General features: G+C 45.4%; 1 protein-coding gene across 6 annotated transcripts in view; it reads left to right on the forward strand.

Moving 5' to 3' along the window:
* The window catches only part of adgrb3 (adhesion G protein-coupled receptor B3), a 713,405-nt gene that overhangs the window by 381,628 nt on the left and 310,947 nt on the right, over nt 1–20,830 (forward strand). For all 6 annotated transcript variants that reach the window (XM_033021883.1, XM_033021886.1, XM_033021887.1 and 3 more), the window contains one exon: nt 9,238–9,346. In XM_033021883.1, coding sequence (XP_032877774.1) covers nt 9,238–9,346 — 109 coding nt within the window. The remainder of the gene's footprint in view (nt 1–9,237; nt 9,347–20,830) is intronic.

Here is a 20,830-nt window from a genome sequence, read left to right on the forward strand (position 1 = left end):
CTCACTGTGATGGAGGCAAAAGTCTTAAAGTCACTGTCTCTTCCCCTACTTATTCTCCCTCTGCGCTGAGGCGATCCAGGCCTCCAATATTGTTACCTCACCGGGCGATGGTAAGTCAATCCTGCGGCTCAACCGAGCTCCGCAAACGGGCCGGTTCAAGCTCCGCGGCCCGGGTGGTCGAAGCTGCCGAAGATGCCGCCCTCCAGTCTAGCGGACGCAGCTGTTGCCGCGGGAGCTCCGTAAAAACAGGTCACCAGCCTGTGACCTGCGAGCTCCCGACGATTTCATCCACTGGCCCGCGGTCGAGCCCCGGATTCGGGTCGCCGCGGCCGGAACGCCGGTACGCCGCCTCAGCCCCGAGTCGGGCCGCCTCAGCCACCGAAACGCCGCCTCAGCCCCGAGTCGGGCCGCCTCAGCCACCGGAACACTGGAACGCCGCCACAGCTCCGAATTCGGCCAGCCTCCCATTGGTAAGTCCTGGCTGGCTCTGCTTCCGGAGCCTCGAGGTCGGTCGCAGTTGGAGGCCGACAGCTCCGCCATTAAGCCTCAGCGCAGAGGGAGGCAGAGAAGGGGGATACGACAAAAAGAGTCGCATTTCCCCGAAGGAAGAGACATAAAAACATGTTTCACCCCCCACACATAACACAACCTAATAAACTAAAATGTAACTAAAACAAGACAAAAAAAAACAACAACAAAAGTAAAAACAGACGGACTGCAGGCGAGCCGCAGCTGTTCGACTGCGCCACCACTTCCCCCCTAACACTCCAAACACTGTCTAAGGACTGCAAAACTGTTGGGAGGAGGAAAGTGAAATTGCCTGGATAACCATATCAGTTCCAGAATCATGGCCTTAAAGAGACACTCCAACATAAGCAAGATTTAAACAGTCATGTTCAAAACACCGCACCAATATGGTTAAATGAAATGGGTCAACAAGGTAATGAGTATTTAGCTGAAGGTAGACATGAAAAGCTGGAGTAACTCAGCAGGACAGGCAGCATCTCTGGAGAGTAGGAATGGGTGACGTTTCGGGTCGAGACCCTTCTTCAGACTGATGTCAGGGGAGTGGGCATTTATTTAGCTGATATTGTTGACTCTTAACGTTTGGAGGAACATCACTGGAATGGATGTGTAGGAAGGAACTGTAGATGCTGGTTTACATCGAAGATAGATGCAAAATGCTGGAGTAACTCAGTGGGACAAGCAGCATCTCAGGAGAGAAGGCATGGGTGCCATTTCGGGTCTCAACGTTTCTATCCAGAGATGCTGCCTGTCCCGCTGAGTTACTCCAACATTTTGTGTCTATCACTGGAATGGGATCAGATGAGCTCAGAATAAGGGCTAGATTAACAGGAATTCAGTGCATAGGAATTGGTAAAACGGAGAAGGGTGGGGCGAGGGAATCGTGCTCAGTTAACTAAATGAGAATCATCATTATAACAAAACACAGAGAGGGAGGTTCTACAGAGGTTGGTCATGACAAACCTGCAGGGCAAGATGCACTTAATGAGGTTAGGAGGAAGGCTGTGAGGAATACAGTCAGGATGTGAGCTAAGGCAGCAGAGGAGAAGGGCGGGGGAGGCTAGTACAGACTTCCAAAAAGAATGAGGTTGAATAATATGTAGGCCTTTATTTCAAATAAGATAAAACATAAGGGAGTGACACCTGTGCTTTGGTTGTCTGAAGCTCTGGTTTTACCTCATTGGAGATTAGTTCTCAATGCCCTTTCTCGGGAATGGTGCATTAGCCTCACAGTTACACCATCTCAGGTTCATCTGAGTGATGCTAGATCATCAGGGTAACTTGATGAGGCCAGGCTGCATAAATTAGATTTTATTTTCTGAAATGTAGACGGTTGAACAGTGATTGAATTGAGGTATCTGAAATAATAAAAGGTTTTGATAGATTATCTTCCGCAGAACAATTGCAGACATGGTTGTTATCTTACAGTTAGAACAAGGCTGAGATTAGAAACAACAAGGATGCCCAAAGAGCAGTGAGAATGTCAGTTTCTTCCCTTCATTTAGAAATATGGAACAAAGATATGTAAATGAATTTAAGGTCCAATGTAACCAAACAATAGTCATCATTGGTCATTATCTAACCAAATAATAACATAATCTCCGGACCTGTTAGACCAGTGGTTCTTAACCTGGGGGTCATGACCCCCTATGAAGGTCGTTTGTGGCTTTGCCGGGGGTCATGAGGGGGACACAAATAACATATCGATTTGTTGAGCCCATGTTTCATTGCGGCTATCCCTCGAGGTCGAGGATGTTGTTTTTACTCTCAGGTGGCTTATGAGTCCAATCCTGGCTTTGAAAGTTCTTCGATATTCAGGACAGGTAATTCCAGATGGCAGATCAGGCTTCCTCTCTTTCCGTTTTCTTCTAATTCTGCACATCTCTTGGCTTCGAAGGTCGCTGATCCCTCTTGGATGATGGTTCGCCAGAGTTTCCTGTCCTTGGCATTGGTTTCCCAATTGTCGATGTCAATTTCACGTTTCTTCATGCTGGCTTTTAAGGCGTCTTTGAATCTCTTCTTTTGTCCGCCTCTTTTACGTTTGCCTTCTTTAAGCTGGGAGTAGAAGGTTTGCTTTGGTAGACGCTCGTTTTCCATCCGAACATCATGACCGACCCATTTTAGTTGGTTCTTGATGACGAAGGCTTCGATGCTAGATGTTGTCGCTTCATTCAGCACCCTGATGTTGGTTCTTCTGTCTTCCCAACTGATATTTAAGCTGCTTCGAAGACATCGTTGATGGAATTTTTCAGCTGTTTTCAGATGGCGTTGGTATGATGTCCAGGTTTCTGATGCATACCGGAGCGTTGGAATAACCACTGCCTTGTACACTAACATTTTGGTGTCTGTTCGGATGTCACGATTTGGAAAGACTCTCGTTCGAAGACGTCCAAAAGCTGTTCCTGCTCACTTAAGACGATGTTAGATCTCGTCATCAAGGTCGATATTGGAGGAGAGGTGGCTTCCAAGGTGCGGAAAGTGATCCACATTTTCCAGGGTTGTTTCACCAAGTTGAATTGACGGTTCTTTCCAATTTGTCTCAGTTGGTGACTATTGGTAGATGACCTAAGTCTTCTTGGAGTTGATGGTGAGTCCAAGTTTCGTGTATGCACTGTTGAAGGCAGTCAGGATCTGTTGCAGATGATTTTCTGAGGGAGCTGCAACACAGTTGTCGACTGCATATTGGAACTCGATGAGGGAGCTCAGAGATTTCTTAGCTTTGGACTTGAGACGGGCAAGATAGAAAAGTCTGCCATCTGTTCTGTGAACGATTTCGATTCCTGGGGGTAGGTCGTCCTTGAAGATGTGGATGGTTGTCGCAATGAAGATGGTGAACAGTGTTGGGGTAATCACGCATCCCTCTTTCATTCCTGATCTGACTTGAAACGGCTCACAGTTGCTGTTGCTGGCCATGACTGTGGCAAGCATGTCATCATGGAGAAGTCTCAGGATTCAAATGTACTTTTCAGGACATCCAAAGGTGATAGGACGTTCCATAAGAGTTCCCTTGATACCGAGTCAAAGGCCTTTGTGAGGTCAATGAATGCCATGTACAAAGGTCGACGTTGTTCACAACATTTTTCTTGTAGTTGACGCATTGTAAAGATCATGTCGGCTGTTCCACGTGATGGTCTAAAACCAGCTCGTGTCTCTGGAAGGATCTTCTCGGCTAAAGGTTTGAGTCTGTTGTTCATGATGCGGGCGAGGACTTTGCCTGCTGTTGCTAATAGGCAAATTCCATTATAGTTTCCGCAGTCAAATCGATCGCATTTCCTTTTGTAGATGGTAACGATTGCTGAGTCTCTAAAGTCTCTTGGTACGTCTTCATTTATCAACCAGTATTTGGAATGGATGCTGCCAGGAGACTTTGTGCCTGTTTTTCTGCCGAAATAAGGTGTTTGTAATCACCAGGTTGTGTTCAACACATTTGGTGAGGTGGAGTGTTCCATTGGCATTGACCTTGCCAACTCCTTCTTTGCCGATTGTTCTTGTCCAGAGCCTATGATCTTTCCCGACTCTGGCATTGAAGTCTCCTAAGAGAATGATCTTGTCGTCGTTGGGAACAGAGGAAAGGACGTGGCCAAGTTGGGCGTAGAAGTTCTCCTTTACTTCATCTTCAGTGTCCAGAGTTGGAGCATAGGCGCTGATGATGGTGGTGTATTGGTTCCTGACGAGCTGGATTCGTAGAGTCACAAGATGTTCGTTGATTCCCAGTGTTTGCTCTGTCAGCTTCTGAAGTAGGCTGTTTCGGATGGCAAAACCTACTCCTTGGATCCTTGGTTGTTTAGGATTCAGAAAAAGGTGTATTGACCTTGTTCTTCCTTTAATTGCCCTTCTCCAGCTCTGCGGGTCTCACGCAGATCACCGATGTCAAAGCTGAATTTTTGGAGTTCCCGAGCAACAAAGGCAGTTCTTCTCTCTGGTCGGTCTGAGTTTGGGTTGTCCATCAGAGTTCGTATATTCCAAGTTCCGAGTTTCATAGTTTCGCTTCTTGATGGTTTTCGACCACATGATGGTGATCCCTCTGGATGCGGCTTTCCAAACAGGATGAGGCGAAGCAGACTATTTTTAGGGCACCTTTTCTAGCCCCTTCCCACTTCAGGTTGAGCAGAGTGGATCCTAAACAGGGCTGCTCAGACATGAATACTGCTACTGAACAACGTTCCTGCTTCTGTCCAAAGTTGAGCGATTGAATCAAGTATTCACCACTTCCGTGTCGGTTCTTGACTAGGAGTTTCCAGCCATCATGTGGCCTGCTCCCGTCGCCCTTCCCCAATCGCCGAAAGTCTTGAGAAGTTTTGCGCTGCTCACAGAATGAAGACGCCTGTGCGTGTGTTTGTTTAACGTGTACTTGATGTTGCGCTCCAAGGAGCACACGGTCCTTCACAAATCAATCAACTCATTCCAATGGCGAGGGAACCAAGCCGATTGGAGCTGATAACTTTGAGGTCAAGATAACTTTGTCCGCCTGGTCCGCCGTTGAGGTCTTGTAGGTTGGATCGTTCTTAGTGTGGACCCTCATCCTTGAACTTACCGCCATGGGCGGCCCTACCAGAAGCAGGTGCTTCCGACGGCATCGCTCTCGGAATCATGGGATCACGCAAGCCTTTTCACCACAACAAGGTAAACAATCTGAAGAGGAGCCCGTGTTTAGGAACCTAACAAAGGTACATACCACATACAGTATTTTGTTCACATATGCGCGTACTAGTGCCGAAAAGGTTAAGAACCACTGTGTTAGACATATGTCTGTTCCTATATTCCTATCTAGGTAATAAAAATGAACTGCAGACACTAATTTATACTTAAGATAAACACTAAATGCTGGGGTAACTCAGTGGGTCAGGCAACATCTCTGAAGAAAATGGATTGGTGACATTTTGGATCAGGATCCTTCTTCAGACTCATTGTCACAATCAGTCTGGAGAACGCGCCCAACCCAATACGTCACCTATCCATTTTCTCCAGAGATGCTGACTAACCCACTGAGTTACTTCCTATCTAGGTATCTGGTTATAAATTGAATAAAAAACTAAAAGACCTGAAAAAACACTCAAACACATTACATCTTGCAACAAACTGAAGAACCTTATCTTTAAATTCTTTGAATGGATAAGAACATTACTATCAGTTCAAATTACTTGATGATGTTCAAACAAAACTAGTTAATGATGGGTACGATTGGCAGTACAATGGAAAATAGAATTTAATCCTAGTAAGTGTGAGATGATGGATTTTGAGAGGACAACAAGGGTAGAATATACACAATGAATACAAGGCCCCTGGGAGCATAAAAGAACCAAGATGCTTTGCTGAAACTGTCTGCAGGATCCTGAAAGTGGCAACACAGGTAGTAAAGAGGTGAACACGGCATACAGAATACCTCCCTTCATTAGACAGGGCTTAGAATACAAGTCTCAAGAGGTTATGGTCCAATTTTATAAAACCTCGGTCAGGTCACAACTGGAGTATCGTGTACAGTTTTGGCCATCATATTATAGGAGGACAAGGTTGCACTGGAGAGGCTATGAAGGAGGTCTACCAGGATGTTGCCTGGGATGGAAAGTTTCAGTTATGAGGAGAGTCCAGATAAGCAGATAAGTTTTCCTTGGATTTGAGGAGGCTGAGGGGTGACCATAGAGTTATATAAAATGAGGTTTACAGGGTCGATTATAGGAAACCTTATTCATAAGAGAGTTGTCTAAAACTTGTGGGCATGGGTTTAGGGTAAAAGATAAGACATTTGGTGGGGATCTGAGAAAAAAATAGTTTCACCCTGAGAGTGGTTGGAATCTGGAATGCGCTATCTGAGGCAGTGTCGTGGAGGCAGCTACATTTACAACACTTAAGAAATATGTAAAGAAAGTGTCATCAAGGCAACAGATCAAGTGCTAGTAGAGAGCATTGGTGGAGATGCACACTCAATGGTCAGCATAATGTGGTGGGCATTCGGGCCTGATTCTGTGGTGTATTTCTCAAATCCCAGCAAATGGTCTAATTACAAAAAAGGGTGTCTTGTTATTCAGTAGCATCTATTAAATTATACATCCAGTTATTTACTTTACAACCATGACTTCTCTGCAAACTTCATTGAATAGTTCTGGGGTCTATTTTAAAAATAATATCATCAGTGTTATTGAGGAAAGAATTCTTCAATCATCTTCACTGAAAAATAGTGTTTCATTATTTGTAACCATGAGGATAGAAATATTTCATGAAGGCAACAGAAAAAATAATAAAGTGGAGTTAAGCTTTAATAGTGGGTGGCACGACGGAGCAGCGGTAGAGTTGCTGCCTTTCAGCACCAGAAACACAGGATCGATCTTAAAGCAAACTTAAAGCACACGGCATTGGGGGTTCAGTATTGATGTGGATAGAGAACTGGCTGGCAAACAGGAAGCAAAGAGTAGGAGTAAACGGGTCCTTTTCACAATGGCGGGCAGTGACTAGTGGGGTACCGCAAGGCTCAATGCTGGGACCTCAGCTATTTACAATAATAATAATAATAATAAACTTTATTTATAAAGCGCTTTAAACAACTGCAGTTGCCACAAAGTGCTGTACATGAGAACTCATGGACAAAAAGTTATTACAAACCATTAAAAACCGTAAAACGAAGGACTAAAAACAGTAAAGATTAAAAGACATTAAAAGCACTAAGAACAGGAGCAATGTCTCAGCCAGTGTCGAAAGCCAGAGAATAAAATATATATTAATATATATTATATTAATGATCTGGATGAGGGAATTGAAGGCAATATCTCCAAGTTTGCGGATGACACTAAGCTGGGGGGCAGTGTTAGCTGTGAGGAGGATGCTAGGAGACTGCAAGGTGACTTGGATAGGCTGGGTGAGTGGGCAAATGTTTGGCAGATGCAGTATAATGTGGATAAATGTGAGGTTATCCATTTTGGTGGCAAAAACAGGAAAGCAGACTATTATCTAAATGGTGGCGATTAGGAAAAGGGGAGATGCAGCGAGACCTGGGTGTCATGGTACACCAGTCATTGAAAGTAGGCATGCAGGTGCAGCAGGCAGTGAAGAAAGCGAATGGTATGTTAGCTTTCATAGCAAAAGGATTTGAGTATAGGAGCAGGGAGGTTCTACTGCAGTTGTACAGGGTCTTGGTGAGACCACACCTGGAGTATTGCGTACAGTTTTGGTCTCCAAATCTGAGGAAGGACATTATTGCCATAGAGGGAGTGCAGAGAAGGTTCACCAGACTGATTCCTGGGATGTCAGGACTGTATTATGAAGAAAGACTGGATAGACTTGGTTTATACTCTCTAGAATTTAGGAGATTGAGAGGGGATCATAGAAACTTATAAAATTCTTAAGGGGTTGGACAGGCTAGATGCAGGAAGATTGTTCCCGATGTTGGGGAAGTCCAGGACAAGGGGTCACAGCTTAAGGATAAGGGGGAAATCCTTTAATACCGAGATGAGAAAAACTTTTTTCACACAGAGAGTGGTGAATCTCTGGAACTCTCTGCCACAGAGGGTAGTTGAGGCCAGTTCATTGGCTATATTTAAGAGGGAGTTAGATGTGGCCCTTGTGGCTAAAGGGATCAGAGGGTATGGAGAGAAGGCAGGTACGGGATACTGAGTTGGATGATCAGCCATGATCATATTGAATGGCGGTGCAGGCTCGAAGGGCCGAATGGCCTACTCCTGCACCTAATTTCTATGTTTCTATGATCCCGGCTACAGGTACTTGCCTGTACGGAGTTCGTACTTTCTCCCCATGAACTTGCATGGGTTTTCTCCGAGAGCTCCAGCTTCCTCCCACACTCCAATGCCATGCAGGTTTTTAGGCTAATTGGCTTGGTATAATTGTAAATTGTCCCTAGCGTGTGTAGGATAGTGTTAGTGTACAGGGATCATTGGTCGGCACGGACTTGGTGGACCAAAGGGCCTGTTTCCGCGCTGTATCTCTAAACCAAACGAAACTAAATTAAAGACGATAGACACAAAAAGCTGGAGTAATTCAGCGGGACAAGCAGCATCTCTGGAGAGAAGGAATGGGTGATGTTTCGGGTCGAAACCCTTCTTCAGACTGGTTATGGATAAGGGAAATGAGAGATATAGGCTTGATGTGGAGAGATAAAGAACAATGAATGAAAGAAGATAGACAAAAATGCTGGAGGAACTCAGCGTGTGAGGCAGCATCTATGGAGAGAAGGAATAGACGACGTTTCGGGTCAAGACCCTTCTTCAGACTGATGTCTTGGGGGGAAGAAAGGTAGAGACGGAGACAGTAGGCTTGTGGGAGAGCTGGGAAGGGGAGGGGAAGGAGGGAGAAAGCAAGGACTATCTGAAATTAGAGAAGTCAATGTTCATACCGCTGGGGGGTAAACTATCTAAGCGAAATATGAGGTGCTGCTCCTCCAATTTGCGCTGGGCCTCACTGGCAATGGAGGAGGCCCAGGACAGACAGGAAAAAACGAATGAAAGAAGAGCTGGCAGCAGTTAGCATTTTCAAGTTGATGTATACGCCAACAGGTTGAACTCGACTAGCGTCATTAAGATTGATGGCATTTATCTCAGATCATCTCCTATCCCTCCCCCTCCTGTCTGTGGCATGCTCATCTCAAGGAAATAGTTTACATAGTTTGCAAAAGCATGTCTGTTTCTTTTGGATATTGACAACTCATTAATTGAGAACTGGAGACATCAATTTTAAGAGCTGTATTCTGTTTCCCTTTCTGCACAGGTGTACCCTGGATCGGTGGAGTTAATGCAAGTTATTGAAGATTTCGTCCATGTTGTAGGCATGGGCATGATGGATTTCCACAATTCCTACTTAATGACTGGAAACTTAGGTGGGTGAGATTGCTAATGTTTTCTGACTGGCATTTGTTGGTGATTAACTCTTCTCAAAAAGAAGCTCTTTGTATTATCATAGCAAACAATTATGTGGTTTAGGCAAATTCCGAAGGATTTGACGGTTTGAGATATTATTCGTACTGTGCAGCCTAAACGGCCTGACCCAATTGGCCGTCATTTACACGACAGGCAGGTAGTGACTGACGCGCGACGGTCGCGCGCGTCATCATGCGTCCGCACAGCCGCCTGGAGCGCGTGACGTCATTTGAAGATAGACACAAAATGCTGGAGTAACTCAGCGGGACCGGCAGCATCTCTGGAGAGAAGGAATGGATGATGTTTCGGGCCGAGACTCTTCTTCAGTCTGAAGAAGGGTCTCGACCCGAAACGTCACCCATTGCTTCTCTCCAGAGATGCTGCCGGTCCCGCTGAGTTACTCCAGCATTTTGTGTCTATCTCCAATCGTTTTGGCCCCACTCTGGGAGTAGGAGTGGGGGCGGATCCGGATCTGCAACGGCCGTGAGCCCCAGGCCGAGTTCGGCGATCGTTTGCCTGCTTCTGCTGCTGTAGGAGGTGAGATGTTGCGCCATGCCAAGGTCTTGGGCCTGTCCCACTTTGGCCGTCAGTTACGCGACAGGCTGGTGGCGCGCGAAGATTTCGTGCAGGACGAAGTCCACACTCGTCCATGCCACTCCACACTCCTCCACACCACTCCATGCGCCCGTCCCGCGAAACTCACGCGCTAACCACACGCTACCCACACGCTAGCAGGTCGCGTAAATGGCGCGCGAATGATGGCCAAGTGGGACAGGCCTTTAACTTTGCAGGTCTGGTTACACCTACTTCCTTAAATAGCAATCTCTGCTATGTCATGTTTACTCTTTCTTCTTTGTCAGCACTGATGGAAAATGAAATAATTTTATGTTAAAAATTATAAAATAATGTTAATGCTGTGTTTGGTTCGAGAAGACATTGCATCTCTTATATTAATTAGTGATGGGGAGGACGGAAGAGTTGATTCATCTCTTGGAAGTAGAGAAGGTTCACTAATGTGGTCAAAAATATAAGCAGTGTTGAAACAATAAGAAGAGTTGACTGATCTCTTACAAGTAGAGAAGGTTAGCTGATGTGTTCAAAATGTCAAGTAGTGTTGAAATAATAAGCAAGGAGAATTATTTTCGTTGGTAGAAGGGTGGACAACCAGGGGTCCTAGAATTAAGGTACTCACCCTGAGGATAAGAGCAGATATGAGAATTTTTTGTACAGTGAATTGTGAGAAAATGAGAGTGCAGATTCAATTGTAAGATTCAATAGATGCTCGATATATATTCAAAAGGAAGCATTCAAGACTAAGTAGGAGGGTGCAATTACAGGGAGCTAATTAGATATCTCTTTTGCAGAGGCAACATGGGTGTGATGGGCCAAGTAGCTTCATTATGGTGCATGGACCATAATGTCGTGTAGTGTTGTGAAATCTTTTCACAACTGTGAGTTTTTGCACCAAAACTTTGAGTGCTGTGCTCTGCAATGAATGTTGTTGTTGTTCGTCCTTCGTAGTCGAAGAAGTCCATGGCTTCAGTGTTTTTGTTTGTGGGTCTGGAGGTGACTGGCGAGACCGATCCAGGCCCAGAAGGCTCGCCACAACTGGGACTCAGTTGGGTGGGTGCCGCAGTAAAAGTTGAAGTGGCTCGAGCCTTGCGCGCGGCGCGTTTCCTCTGAGCTTCTGCAGTGCGCTTCTTCTCAGCTGCATGCGCTCCTGTGGTCTTGCTTCACCCAGTTGGGCGGTACGGGTCCTGACGACATGATTTGCGCTTGACTTGGATTAAAGTGAAGGAGAGTTGCGCTAATCGTCAGCCTCACTCTCTCGCCCCGGTCTATCTGGATCCAGTGGCAAGACATAGTCAAGACGGCTGGCAATAGGTCAGGATGCAGTGGATGGCCACCAGTGTTCTGCGTGAACATTGCGCTCCACGACGCTTTGCTGGGTCCACCCTCCTACCCGTTGGACCGCCAAATGATGATCTCCTCCGCATATTCTGCCGGATCCAGTCAATTAATATACTGGAAGGGACAGCTTTCACAGGCTAAATTACCCTTCTTCCCATTGGAATATTTGATATTTGCTCTCCTGTCTAAATCTCAAGGTACTCCGGATGAATGATCAGTTTGTGTTGCATTACAGTGTTGCCACATCAATGGGACAATCTAATTTCCCTCATATATAACCATATGTACAAAGGCACACTTTTCCCATAGGTTTGAGATATTACTATGAAGATATGTTTTCTGATATCATAGAAACATAGAAAATAGGTGCAGGAGTAGGCCATTCGGCCCTTCGAGCCTGCACCGCCATTCAATATGATCATGGCTGATCACCCAACTCAGTACATTACAACTCATATCCTATTCCAGGTACTTAATTTCTATGCCCTATAGACATTCCAAATATGGGAATGTGCCCTTTGGAATGTCAGCAGGGCATGATACGATACGATACGATACAATAGAACTTTATTAATCCCAGGAGGGAAATTGGTCAAAATGGCACATTCTCATATTTGGAATGTCTACAGTGAATAGAGATTAATAGCTCTCAATAGATCATCCCTCCAATGTATTAGACCTGAGAGTTGGGCAATCATACTGGCCTTCATGAGTGTCTTCAAGCCCTGCTGGCCAAGAGTGTTGTGAGCAATGGCTTGGACTTAGAATGAAGCATCGGGACACATTTCAAGATACGTGGGGGATTTTAAGAGGCAGACAACTTATTGTGGGGAAGGTAAGAGGAAAATGTAAATTTCTGATTCACACACATGTGGACTGTGACAAAATATACCAAGTATTCAGAAGCTCATGGACTTGCACCAGGAGGTGCTCTTCACTTCCTTCTCTGACTCACACAAAAGCTTGGCAGGATCACCACAGGTAAAATACTGGCCATGGAGCCAAGGGGAACCCCTGCTGAATTTTAGAGGCTAATATAGGATATTTCATTGTGTAAGAGGTACTGCAGATGCTGGTTAACACCCAAGATCGACACAAATGCTGGAGTAACTCAGCGGGTCAAGCAGCATCTCTGGAGAGAAGGAATAGGCGGCATTTCGGGCGGTGACCCTTCATCAGACTGGTGTGAAGGTCTCGACCCGAATAGTTACCCATTCCTTTTCTCCGGAGATCCTGCCTGACCTGCTGAGTTACTCCAGCATTTTGTACCTATTAAGGATGTATCATTGGTCCGGATAGATGAGTCAATATTCCATCAAGGCAGATGGGCATTCAAGTAAATGAAATAAACATGGAATATATAGACAAGCAAGTCAGTAACAGTAAGAATGAAAATATGATATTGTCATAAAAGCCTTTTTTTTTTTTTCCAAGTTCACGTGAGTTTATTGTCATGTGTCCCTGATAGGACAATAAAATTCTTGCTTTGCTTCAGCACACAGAACATAGTAGGCATTTACTACAAAACAGATCAATGTGTCCATACACTATAATATAAATATATACGCACATGAATAAATAAAATGATGAAGTGCAAATAACAGATAATTGGTTATTAATAATCAAAGTTTTGTCCGAGCCAGGTTTAATAGCCTGATGGCTGTGGGGAAGTAGCTATTCCTGAACCTGGTTGTTGCAGTCTTCAGGCTCCTGTACCTTCTACCTGAAGGTAGCAGGGAGATGAGTGTGTGGCCAGGATGGTGTGGGTCTTTGATGATACTGCTCCCTGCTACCTTCAGGTAAAACATCCACTTGTCACGAATGAATACAAACATTGTGGCTTGGTGTGATTTTCTATTGGGTGACGCTTGAGTCAACCACCGGGGAATACTTCATGGTGTTAAATGCACACCATGAACACATGTTGTTGGAAACTTGCATGGTCTTGATCTGGTGCACCCAATGATACCAGAGTGCTGCATCAGTTTCACAAGTAAGTACCTAACTGCTGTGGTCACCCCTCTGTCACACACAGGACAGGAGGATGGTAAGTGCGTGGGTAAAAGAGTGGACAAGAATACCAGATGGGCACTGCAGAAATCTTCCAGCAGGATAGTGGGTTTTGATGAATGGGGAGCAACACTGTGTAGACAGAAAGAGTTATGGACCATGCACGGTTTCAGAAACTGCGAGGAATTAAAGAGCAAGTCTTCAGCGTTAATAATCTGGCAGTGCCACACACTAATGAGTACTAACAAGACAAGCCTTCAGATCAGAGGAAGTCTGGGAGCAGCGTTCGGGTAGGATGGTCTGAACAAGATGAAGTACACCCCGACTGGAATGTGACCAGTGATTTAGCAGTGAGGTTAATGAGTGTTGTGAGCAATGGCTTGGACTTAATTGGAAAGAAGCATCAAGCCATATGTCAAGATGCGTGGAGGATTGGGAGAGGCAGGCAACTTATAGTGAAGAAGGTAAGAGGAAAACGTAAAGTAGAATGGTGTGGTTAAAAAGTGAAGGTGCGCTGAGTAAGGTTAATGAGAATAACAAGGCGTACATGTGAATATCCACATGGTGTGGAGGTAATGAAGAGGTCCCACACCCAAAATAAGGAGAGAAGTAGGAATGTAATATTCACCTCTCCAATGTACTCATCCATACCACCAGCTTTGAACATGTCCTTCATAGAAAGTGACTTGTGAAAAAATTCAATAGAACATAGAACATTTTTCCGCCACAATTCATGAGGTTTTTGAGTATTCGCTGCCCCAATTAGCATTCACTATGTAGGAGGATGTGAAATGCATTCTGTGGTGATGCTATAAATCTAGGAATGTTACTAATTGATATGTGGATAACTTGCTGATGTGATCATGATTCAGTGCATTCAGCACCGAATCAGGATGCATCACAGATTGGTTTGGGAACCGCTCCGTCCAGGATCGCAAGAAATCCCAGCGAATTGTGGACGCAGACTAGACCATCACACAAACCAACCTCCCTTCCATTGACTCCATTTATACCTCACGCTGCCTCGGCAAGGCCAGCTGCATAATCAAGGACGAGTCACACCCTGGCCACTCCCTCTTCCCCCTTCTCCCATCAGGCAAAAGGTACAGAAGTGTGAAAGCGCACACCACCAGATTCAGGGACAGATTCTTCCCAGCTGTTACAGGCAACTGAATCATCCTACCACAGCCAGAGAGCAGTGCCGAACTGCTATCTACCTCTTTGATGTCCCTCGGACTATCTTTGCTTTCTTTACCTTGCACTAAATGTTAACATCCCGATCAGAAGTCATTGAACTCTTTAAAATTATGGACATGTTTGTGCTTGAAATGCAAACACTTCTGCTGGGTGCCCCCATGAAAAAAGAAAGCTAACAAGCAGAGTCACTAACCTCACATGCGTGGGATGCCATCAACAAAACTTGAGCTCATTCCCAAGTCTTACCAAGGCCAGGAATGGAAATATCCCAGAATCAAGGTAAACCATCTTCTGGTTGGAATTGCACCAATTGTTCAGAATACCCAGCGGAGCTACCCTGATCTTCTTTGAACTGGTATTGATCTCTTGTGGAGCAGATGGGGATTAATTTAATGACTGGATTATTCACAAATTCATAAATCATAGGAGTTTAATAAATCATTCAGCCCATCGAGCCTATCATGGCTGATCTTTCTTTCCCTCACAACCCCATTCTCCTGCCTTCTCCCCAAAACCCTTTACTAATCAAGGATCTGTCAAACTCCACCTTAAAAATACCAAATTACTTTGCCTCCAAAGCTGTCTCTGGCAATGAATTCCACAGATTCATGAACCAATGTCTAAAGGATTTCCTCCTCATATCCTTCTTAAAGGCATATCCTTTTATTCTAACAGTATGCCCTCTGGTTCGAAACATCCTCTCCACATCAACTCTATCCAGGCCTTTCACTATTCGGTAAGTTTCAATGAGGTACCCCATCATCCTTCTAAACTCCAGCGAGTACTAGCCCAGTGCCATCAAAATGCTCATTATATGTTAACCCAATCATCCCTGGGATCATTCTCGTAAACCTCCTCTGAACTCTCTCCAGAGCAAGCATATGCTTCCTCAGATATGGGGCCCAAGATCTCACTATTCTCCTATTACTATTACTGCTTCAATTCGAGAGGACTAGAATATGTAAACATTGATGTAATGTTGAGGCCCTATTACTGCTCACAATACTCCAAATGCAATCTGACCAGTGCTTTACAAAGCCGCAGCATTACATCAATGTTTTTATATTATAGACCTCCCGAAATAAATGCAAATATTACATTTGCCTTCTTTACTTCCTTGGGAATCCTGCACCAGCGCTCCCAAGTCCCTATGCACCTCCGATTTTTGAATTTGCTCCCATTTAGAAAATAGTCAACGCCTTTATTAGATTAGATAGCCTTTATTGTCATTCAGACCGAAGTCTGAACGAAATTGAAGCAGTCATACATACAACACAATACAATAAAAAACAACAATAAACACATATTAACATCCACCACAGTGAGTCCACCCAGCCTATCCTCACTGTGATGGAGGCAAAAGTCTTAGGTCTCCAGTCTCTTCCCTCCTCTTCTCCCTCTGCGCTGAGGCGATACCCCTCCGGGCGATGTTACAACTGTCCCGCGGCTCAAACACCGCGGCCCGGGGTGGTCGAAGCTGCCGCCCACCAGTCCTGCTGACGCAGCCGCTGGCCCGCGGCCGAACCCCGGACTCAGGCCACCGCCGCCAGAACACCGTCCCAGCCACCGGAGCACCGTTCCAGCCCCGAGCCGGATCGCCCTCACGTGAGTGCCGTTACCGTCTCAGCCTCGCGCCAGGCCGCCCCGGCATGGGCGCCGCTCCTCCCTCGGGCTGGGCTGCCCCGACATGGGCGCCGCTCCTCCCTCGGGCTGGGAACGCCGTACCTCCCCGAGCTCGGCCACTCCGACGGGAGCACCGTTCCTTCCTCGGGCCGGCCGCCCTCCCGGGAGCGTCACAGCCCCTCACGAAAGCACTGTTCCAGCCCCAAGCCGGGCCGTCCTCACGGGAGCGAGCCCAGTGCGAGCCCAGTGCGAGTCCTGGTGGGCTCTGCCTCCTGAGCCTCGAGGTCGCCAGCTCCGCCATTAGGCCTCAGCGCAGACGGAGGCAGAGAAGGGGAATACGACAAAAAAGTCGTATTCCCCCGCAGGGAGAGACAGCAAGCCCCGTTTCAACCCCACCCCCCCCAAAACAGAAACTAAAAACCAAAACTAGACTAACCAAAACGAAAATAAATAACACAAAAAACACAAAACAAACAGGACTGCCGGAGAGCCGCTGCAGCCAGAGCCGCGCCGCCACTAGGGATTTATTCCTACCAAAATTCATGACTCCATATTTTGCTACACTGTATTCCATCTGCCACTTCTTAACCAATTCTCCCAACCAGTCTAAGTCTTTCTGCAGAGTCCCTGCTTCCTCTACACTATCTGCCCCTCCACCCATCTTTGTATCATCTGCAAACTTGGCCACAAAGCCCTTAATCCCCTCATCCAAATCATTGATATATAATGTGAAAAATAGCGGAACTCCACGAGTCACTGGCAGCCAACCAGCAAAAGCCCCCATTATTGCTCCTCTGCTTTCTGCCATCCAGCCAACCTGATATCCATGCTAGTATCGTCCATCAAATACCATGGGCTCGCATCTTCTTTAGCAGCCTCACTTGTGGCACCTTATCCAAGGCCTTCTGAAGATCCAATGTCCTCAGACTCTCCTTTGTCTATCCTACTATTAACCTCCTCAAAGAATTCTAACCGATTCGTCAGGCAAGATCGCACCTTCCAAAACCACGCTGACTTCGGCCTATTTTATCATGTGCTTCTAAGTGCTCGCAAACCTCATCCTGTATAATGGATTCTGAAATCTTATGAACTACTAAAGTCAGGCTAACTGGCCTATAGCTTCCCCTCTTTTGCTTCTCTCCCATCTTGATCAGCAGAGTAATATTTGCAGTTATGATGATGATTATTATTAGTAGGAGTATTATTATTATTATTATTATTATTATTATTATTATTATTATTATTATTATTATTATTATTATTATTATAACCATATAACAATTACAACATGGAAAACAGGCCATCTCGGCCCTTCTAGTCCGTGCCGAACACTTATTTTCCCCTAGTCCCATCTACCTGCACTCAGACCATAACTCTCCATTCCTTTCCCGTCCATATACCTATCCAATTTATTTTTAAATGATAAAATCGAACCTGCCTCCACCACTTCCACCGGAAGCTCATTCCACACAGCTACCACTCTGAGTAAAGAAGTTCCCCCTCATGTTACCTCTAAACTTCTGTCCCTTAATTCTCAAGTCATGTCCTCTTGTTTGAATCGTCCCTGCTCACAATGGGAAAAGCTTATCCACGTCAACTCTGTATATCCCTCTCATCATTGTAAAGACCTCTATCAAGTTATTATTATTGATAGCATCAGCTAGCATCCTGAGTTGAAGTTGAACTTGAGTGCAACCTCAGACAATGGCTGTGTTTGTTGGAGATGGATTATCCCACCACAGGACCTCACATCATGAGTTATTCATGGCCGTGATCCAGACTCGCCCATCCTAAACGGCTTGATCAGTGTCCTTCCCTCCAGCACGGCGTCATGAGTGGGCATGTTCACCGACGATTGTGTTATGTTCCCTTCCATGTGGAATTCTGCAACAAATGAGGCAACCGTGCCTACCTGCAGTCGTTCAGTTTAGTTTTGAGATACAGCGTGGAAACAGGCCCTACAGACCACCAATTCTGCAACGACCTGCAATCCCTGGGCATTAACACTGGGCATTATAACTTATAACTGGAAGCTGTGTCCTCATTACATTATTTTTACCCCGGATTCCCTGACAAAGGTCTCTGTGATTGAATCTGTGTCTCAATATAAATATCTGGGAATTATAATTGACGATTCTCTCTCTTTTAAACCTCATATACAGCAACTTGTGAAAAAACTAAAGATAAAATTAGGTTTTTACTTTAGAAACAAATCTTGTTTTTCTTTTGAAGCCAAAAAGAGACTTGTTGCTGCAACGTTTATGTCTGTGTTGGACTATGGTGATGTTTTATATATGAATGCATCTTCAAAATGCCTACAGTCTTTGGACACGGTCTACCACAGAGCACTGAGATTTGTTACTAATTTTAAAACCCTCACGCACCACTGCACTTTGTATGCTCAAGTTGGATGGTTTGCCCTGTCCACCCGCAGACTCCATCATTGGCATATCCTTATTTATAAGACTATCCTCGGTGTTCTTCCTTCATACCTGCAGAAGTATGTAATTCGAAAAAGCACAGGAACTTATCTCTGAGGACTTGTTCTTACTAACTGTACCTAAAGTCCGTACTGAACTGGGGAAAAGGGCATTTAGTTATGCTGCTACCTTCGCATGAAACCAGCTGCAGAATGAACTGAAACTTAAGGAGCTGGTTTCTCTAAACAGATTTAAATCCCTTCTTAATGATGTTGAAGCGGGCTCTTCTGTCTGTACATGCTTTGTTGTTCTGACTGTGACTCTATTTATATGTTCTCTGTTGTTTTTAAATTATTGTCTGTAACTATGGAACTGTGCTGCTGCCTGTCTTGGCCAGGACTCTCTTGTAAAATAGATTTTTAATCTCAATGAGACCTCTCCTGGTTAAATAAAGGTTAAATAAAATAAAATTTTAAAAAAGTATGATGTTCAGGCATTTCATCAAGTATGATGAGGACATTTCACAAAATGCTGACACAGGAAGGGCAAACCTGACTGAGGCCTCGTTGCTGATCTTCAGAAGAGTTATTTATTTCTAGCTTTCCTATTCAATCTTTCTAGGTTGCTTAATGTCTATTGATCAGGTGTCCAGCAATCAGAGATTGGAAAGGTGTCTCATGCAGCAGATTGATGAGTAGGTCAGGAGTTTGAGAGTGGAGGATGTATTATATTGTGCATTAATCAGCTGTTCAGAACCCCACGGAATGGTGAGCCATCAAAAGTTTATATTCTATTAAAAAGAGAGTGTCTCAAGCAGGGAATTGTGCTCTATGCGCAGATTAGCGAGCTACTACTCGAGTCTTCCAATATTAGGGCAGCACAGTGGTGCAGCGAATGGAGCTACTGCCTTACAGCACCAAAGATCAGGGTTAGATCCTAACTACGGGTGCTGTCTGTACAAGTTAGGTTGAACAAGTTAGGGCTTTATTCTTTGGAGCGCAGAAGGTTAAGGGGGGACTTGATAGAGGTTTTTAAAATGATGAGAGGGATAGACAGAGTTGACGTGGAAAAGCTTTTCCCACTGAGAGTAGGGAAGATTCAAACAAGGGGACATGACTTGAGAATTAAGGGACTGAAGTTTAGGGGTAACATGAGGGGGAACTTCTTTACTCAGAGAGTGGTAGCTGTGTGGAATGAGCTTCCAGTGAAGGTGGTGGAGGCAGGTTCGTTTTTATCATTTAAAAATAAATTGGATAGTTATATAGATGGGAAAGGAATGGAGGGTTATGGTCTGAGCGCAGGTATACGGGACTAGGGGAGATTATGTGTTCGGCACGGACTAGAGGGGTCGAGATGGCCTGTTTCCGTGCTGTAATTGTTATATTATATGGTTATATGTACGGAGTTTGTAGGTTCCCCCATGACCTGCGTGGGTTTTATCCGCGATCTTCGTTTCCTCCCACACTCCAAATATGCACAGGTTTGTAGGCTAATTGGCTTGGTATACATATAAATTATCCCTAGTGTGTGTAGGATAGTGTTATGGGCCTGTCCCACTTAGGTGACTTTTAGGCGACTGCAGGAGACAATGCAGTCGCCACATGGTCGCCACATGTTCGCGGGTGGTTGCCGGGGAGTCGCCTTCATGGTCGTGAGGAGTTCCCGCATTCTGGGAACTAGTTGCGGCCTCATTATGGTCACCGTGAATTCTTGAACGTGTTGACAAATTAGCGGTGACTAAAATGAAGCCGCCATGGAGAGTAGCGAGAATTCTCGGGCCGTAGGTGGGTCGCCAGGAGGTCCTAACGGGTTGTCAGGAGGTTCTCGGAGGTTCACGTAGGTTGTAGCCGATGCTGACCGGTGAATTTCATTGGCTCATTGGTGAAAAAAAAGGGTAAGCAGTAATAACCGACCATAATGTTAATGTCCGCCGAGCTTCACAGCCGTGTATCTCTGGCTTCTTAAAAGTAATCTCCACTCCTCGCTCCCCTTCTCCCCCCTCTCCCTCTTTTAAAGGACTTACCGTACACTGTGCTTTAGCCGTCTTTTTACAGCGCCAACTTTCCTGTTCATCGCGGTGTGTGTCTGTTTCACCTTGGCTTTGCACCATGTGAATTTTTTAGACAGCGCTCCCCCCGCTTGCCCTGTCCCCCGCCTGCATAACGGGCTGGTGAAGGAAGCGATGTGTTTGTGAGTGTGTTCCACTCTGACAGTCGCCTTTCCAGTTGCCGGTTTTTCAGGCGACTGCCGGCAACTTGACTGTCGGCGGCAGTCCGCTGAAAA

Source organism: Amblyraja radiata, chromosome 5 (assembly GCF_010909765.2).
Source record: "Amblyraja radiata isolate CabotCenter1 chromosome 5, sAmbRad1.1.pri, whole genome shotgun sequence".
Taxonomy (NCBI): Eukaryota; Metazoa; Chordata; class Chondrichthyes; order Rajiformes; family Rajidae; genus Amblyraja; species Amblyraja radiata.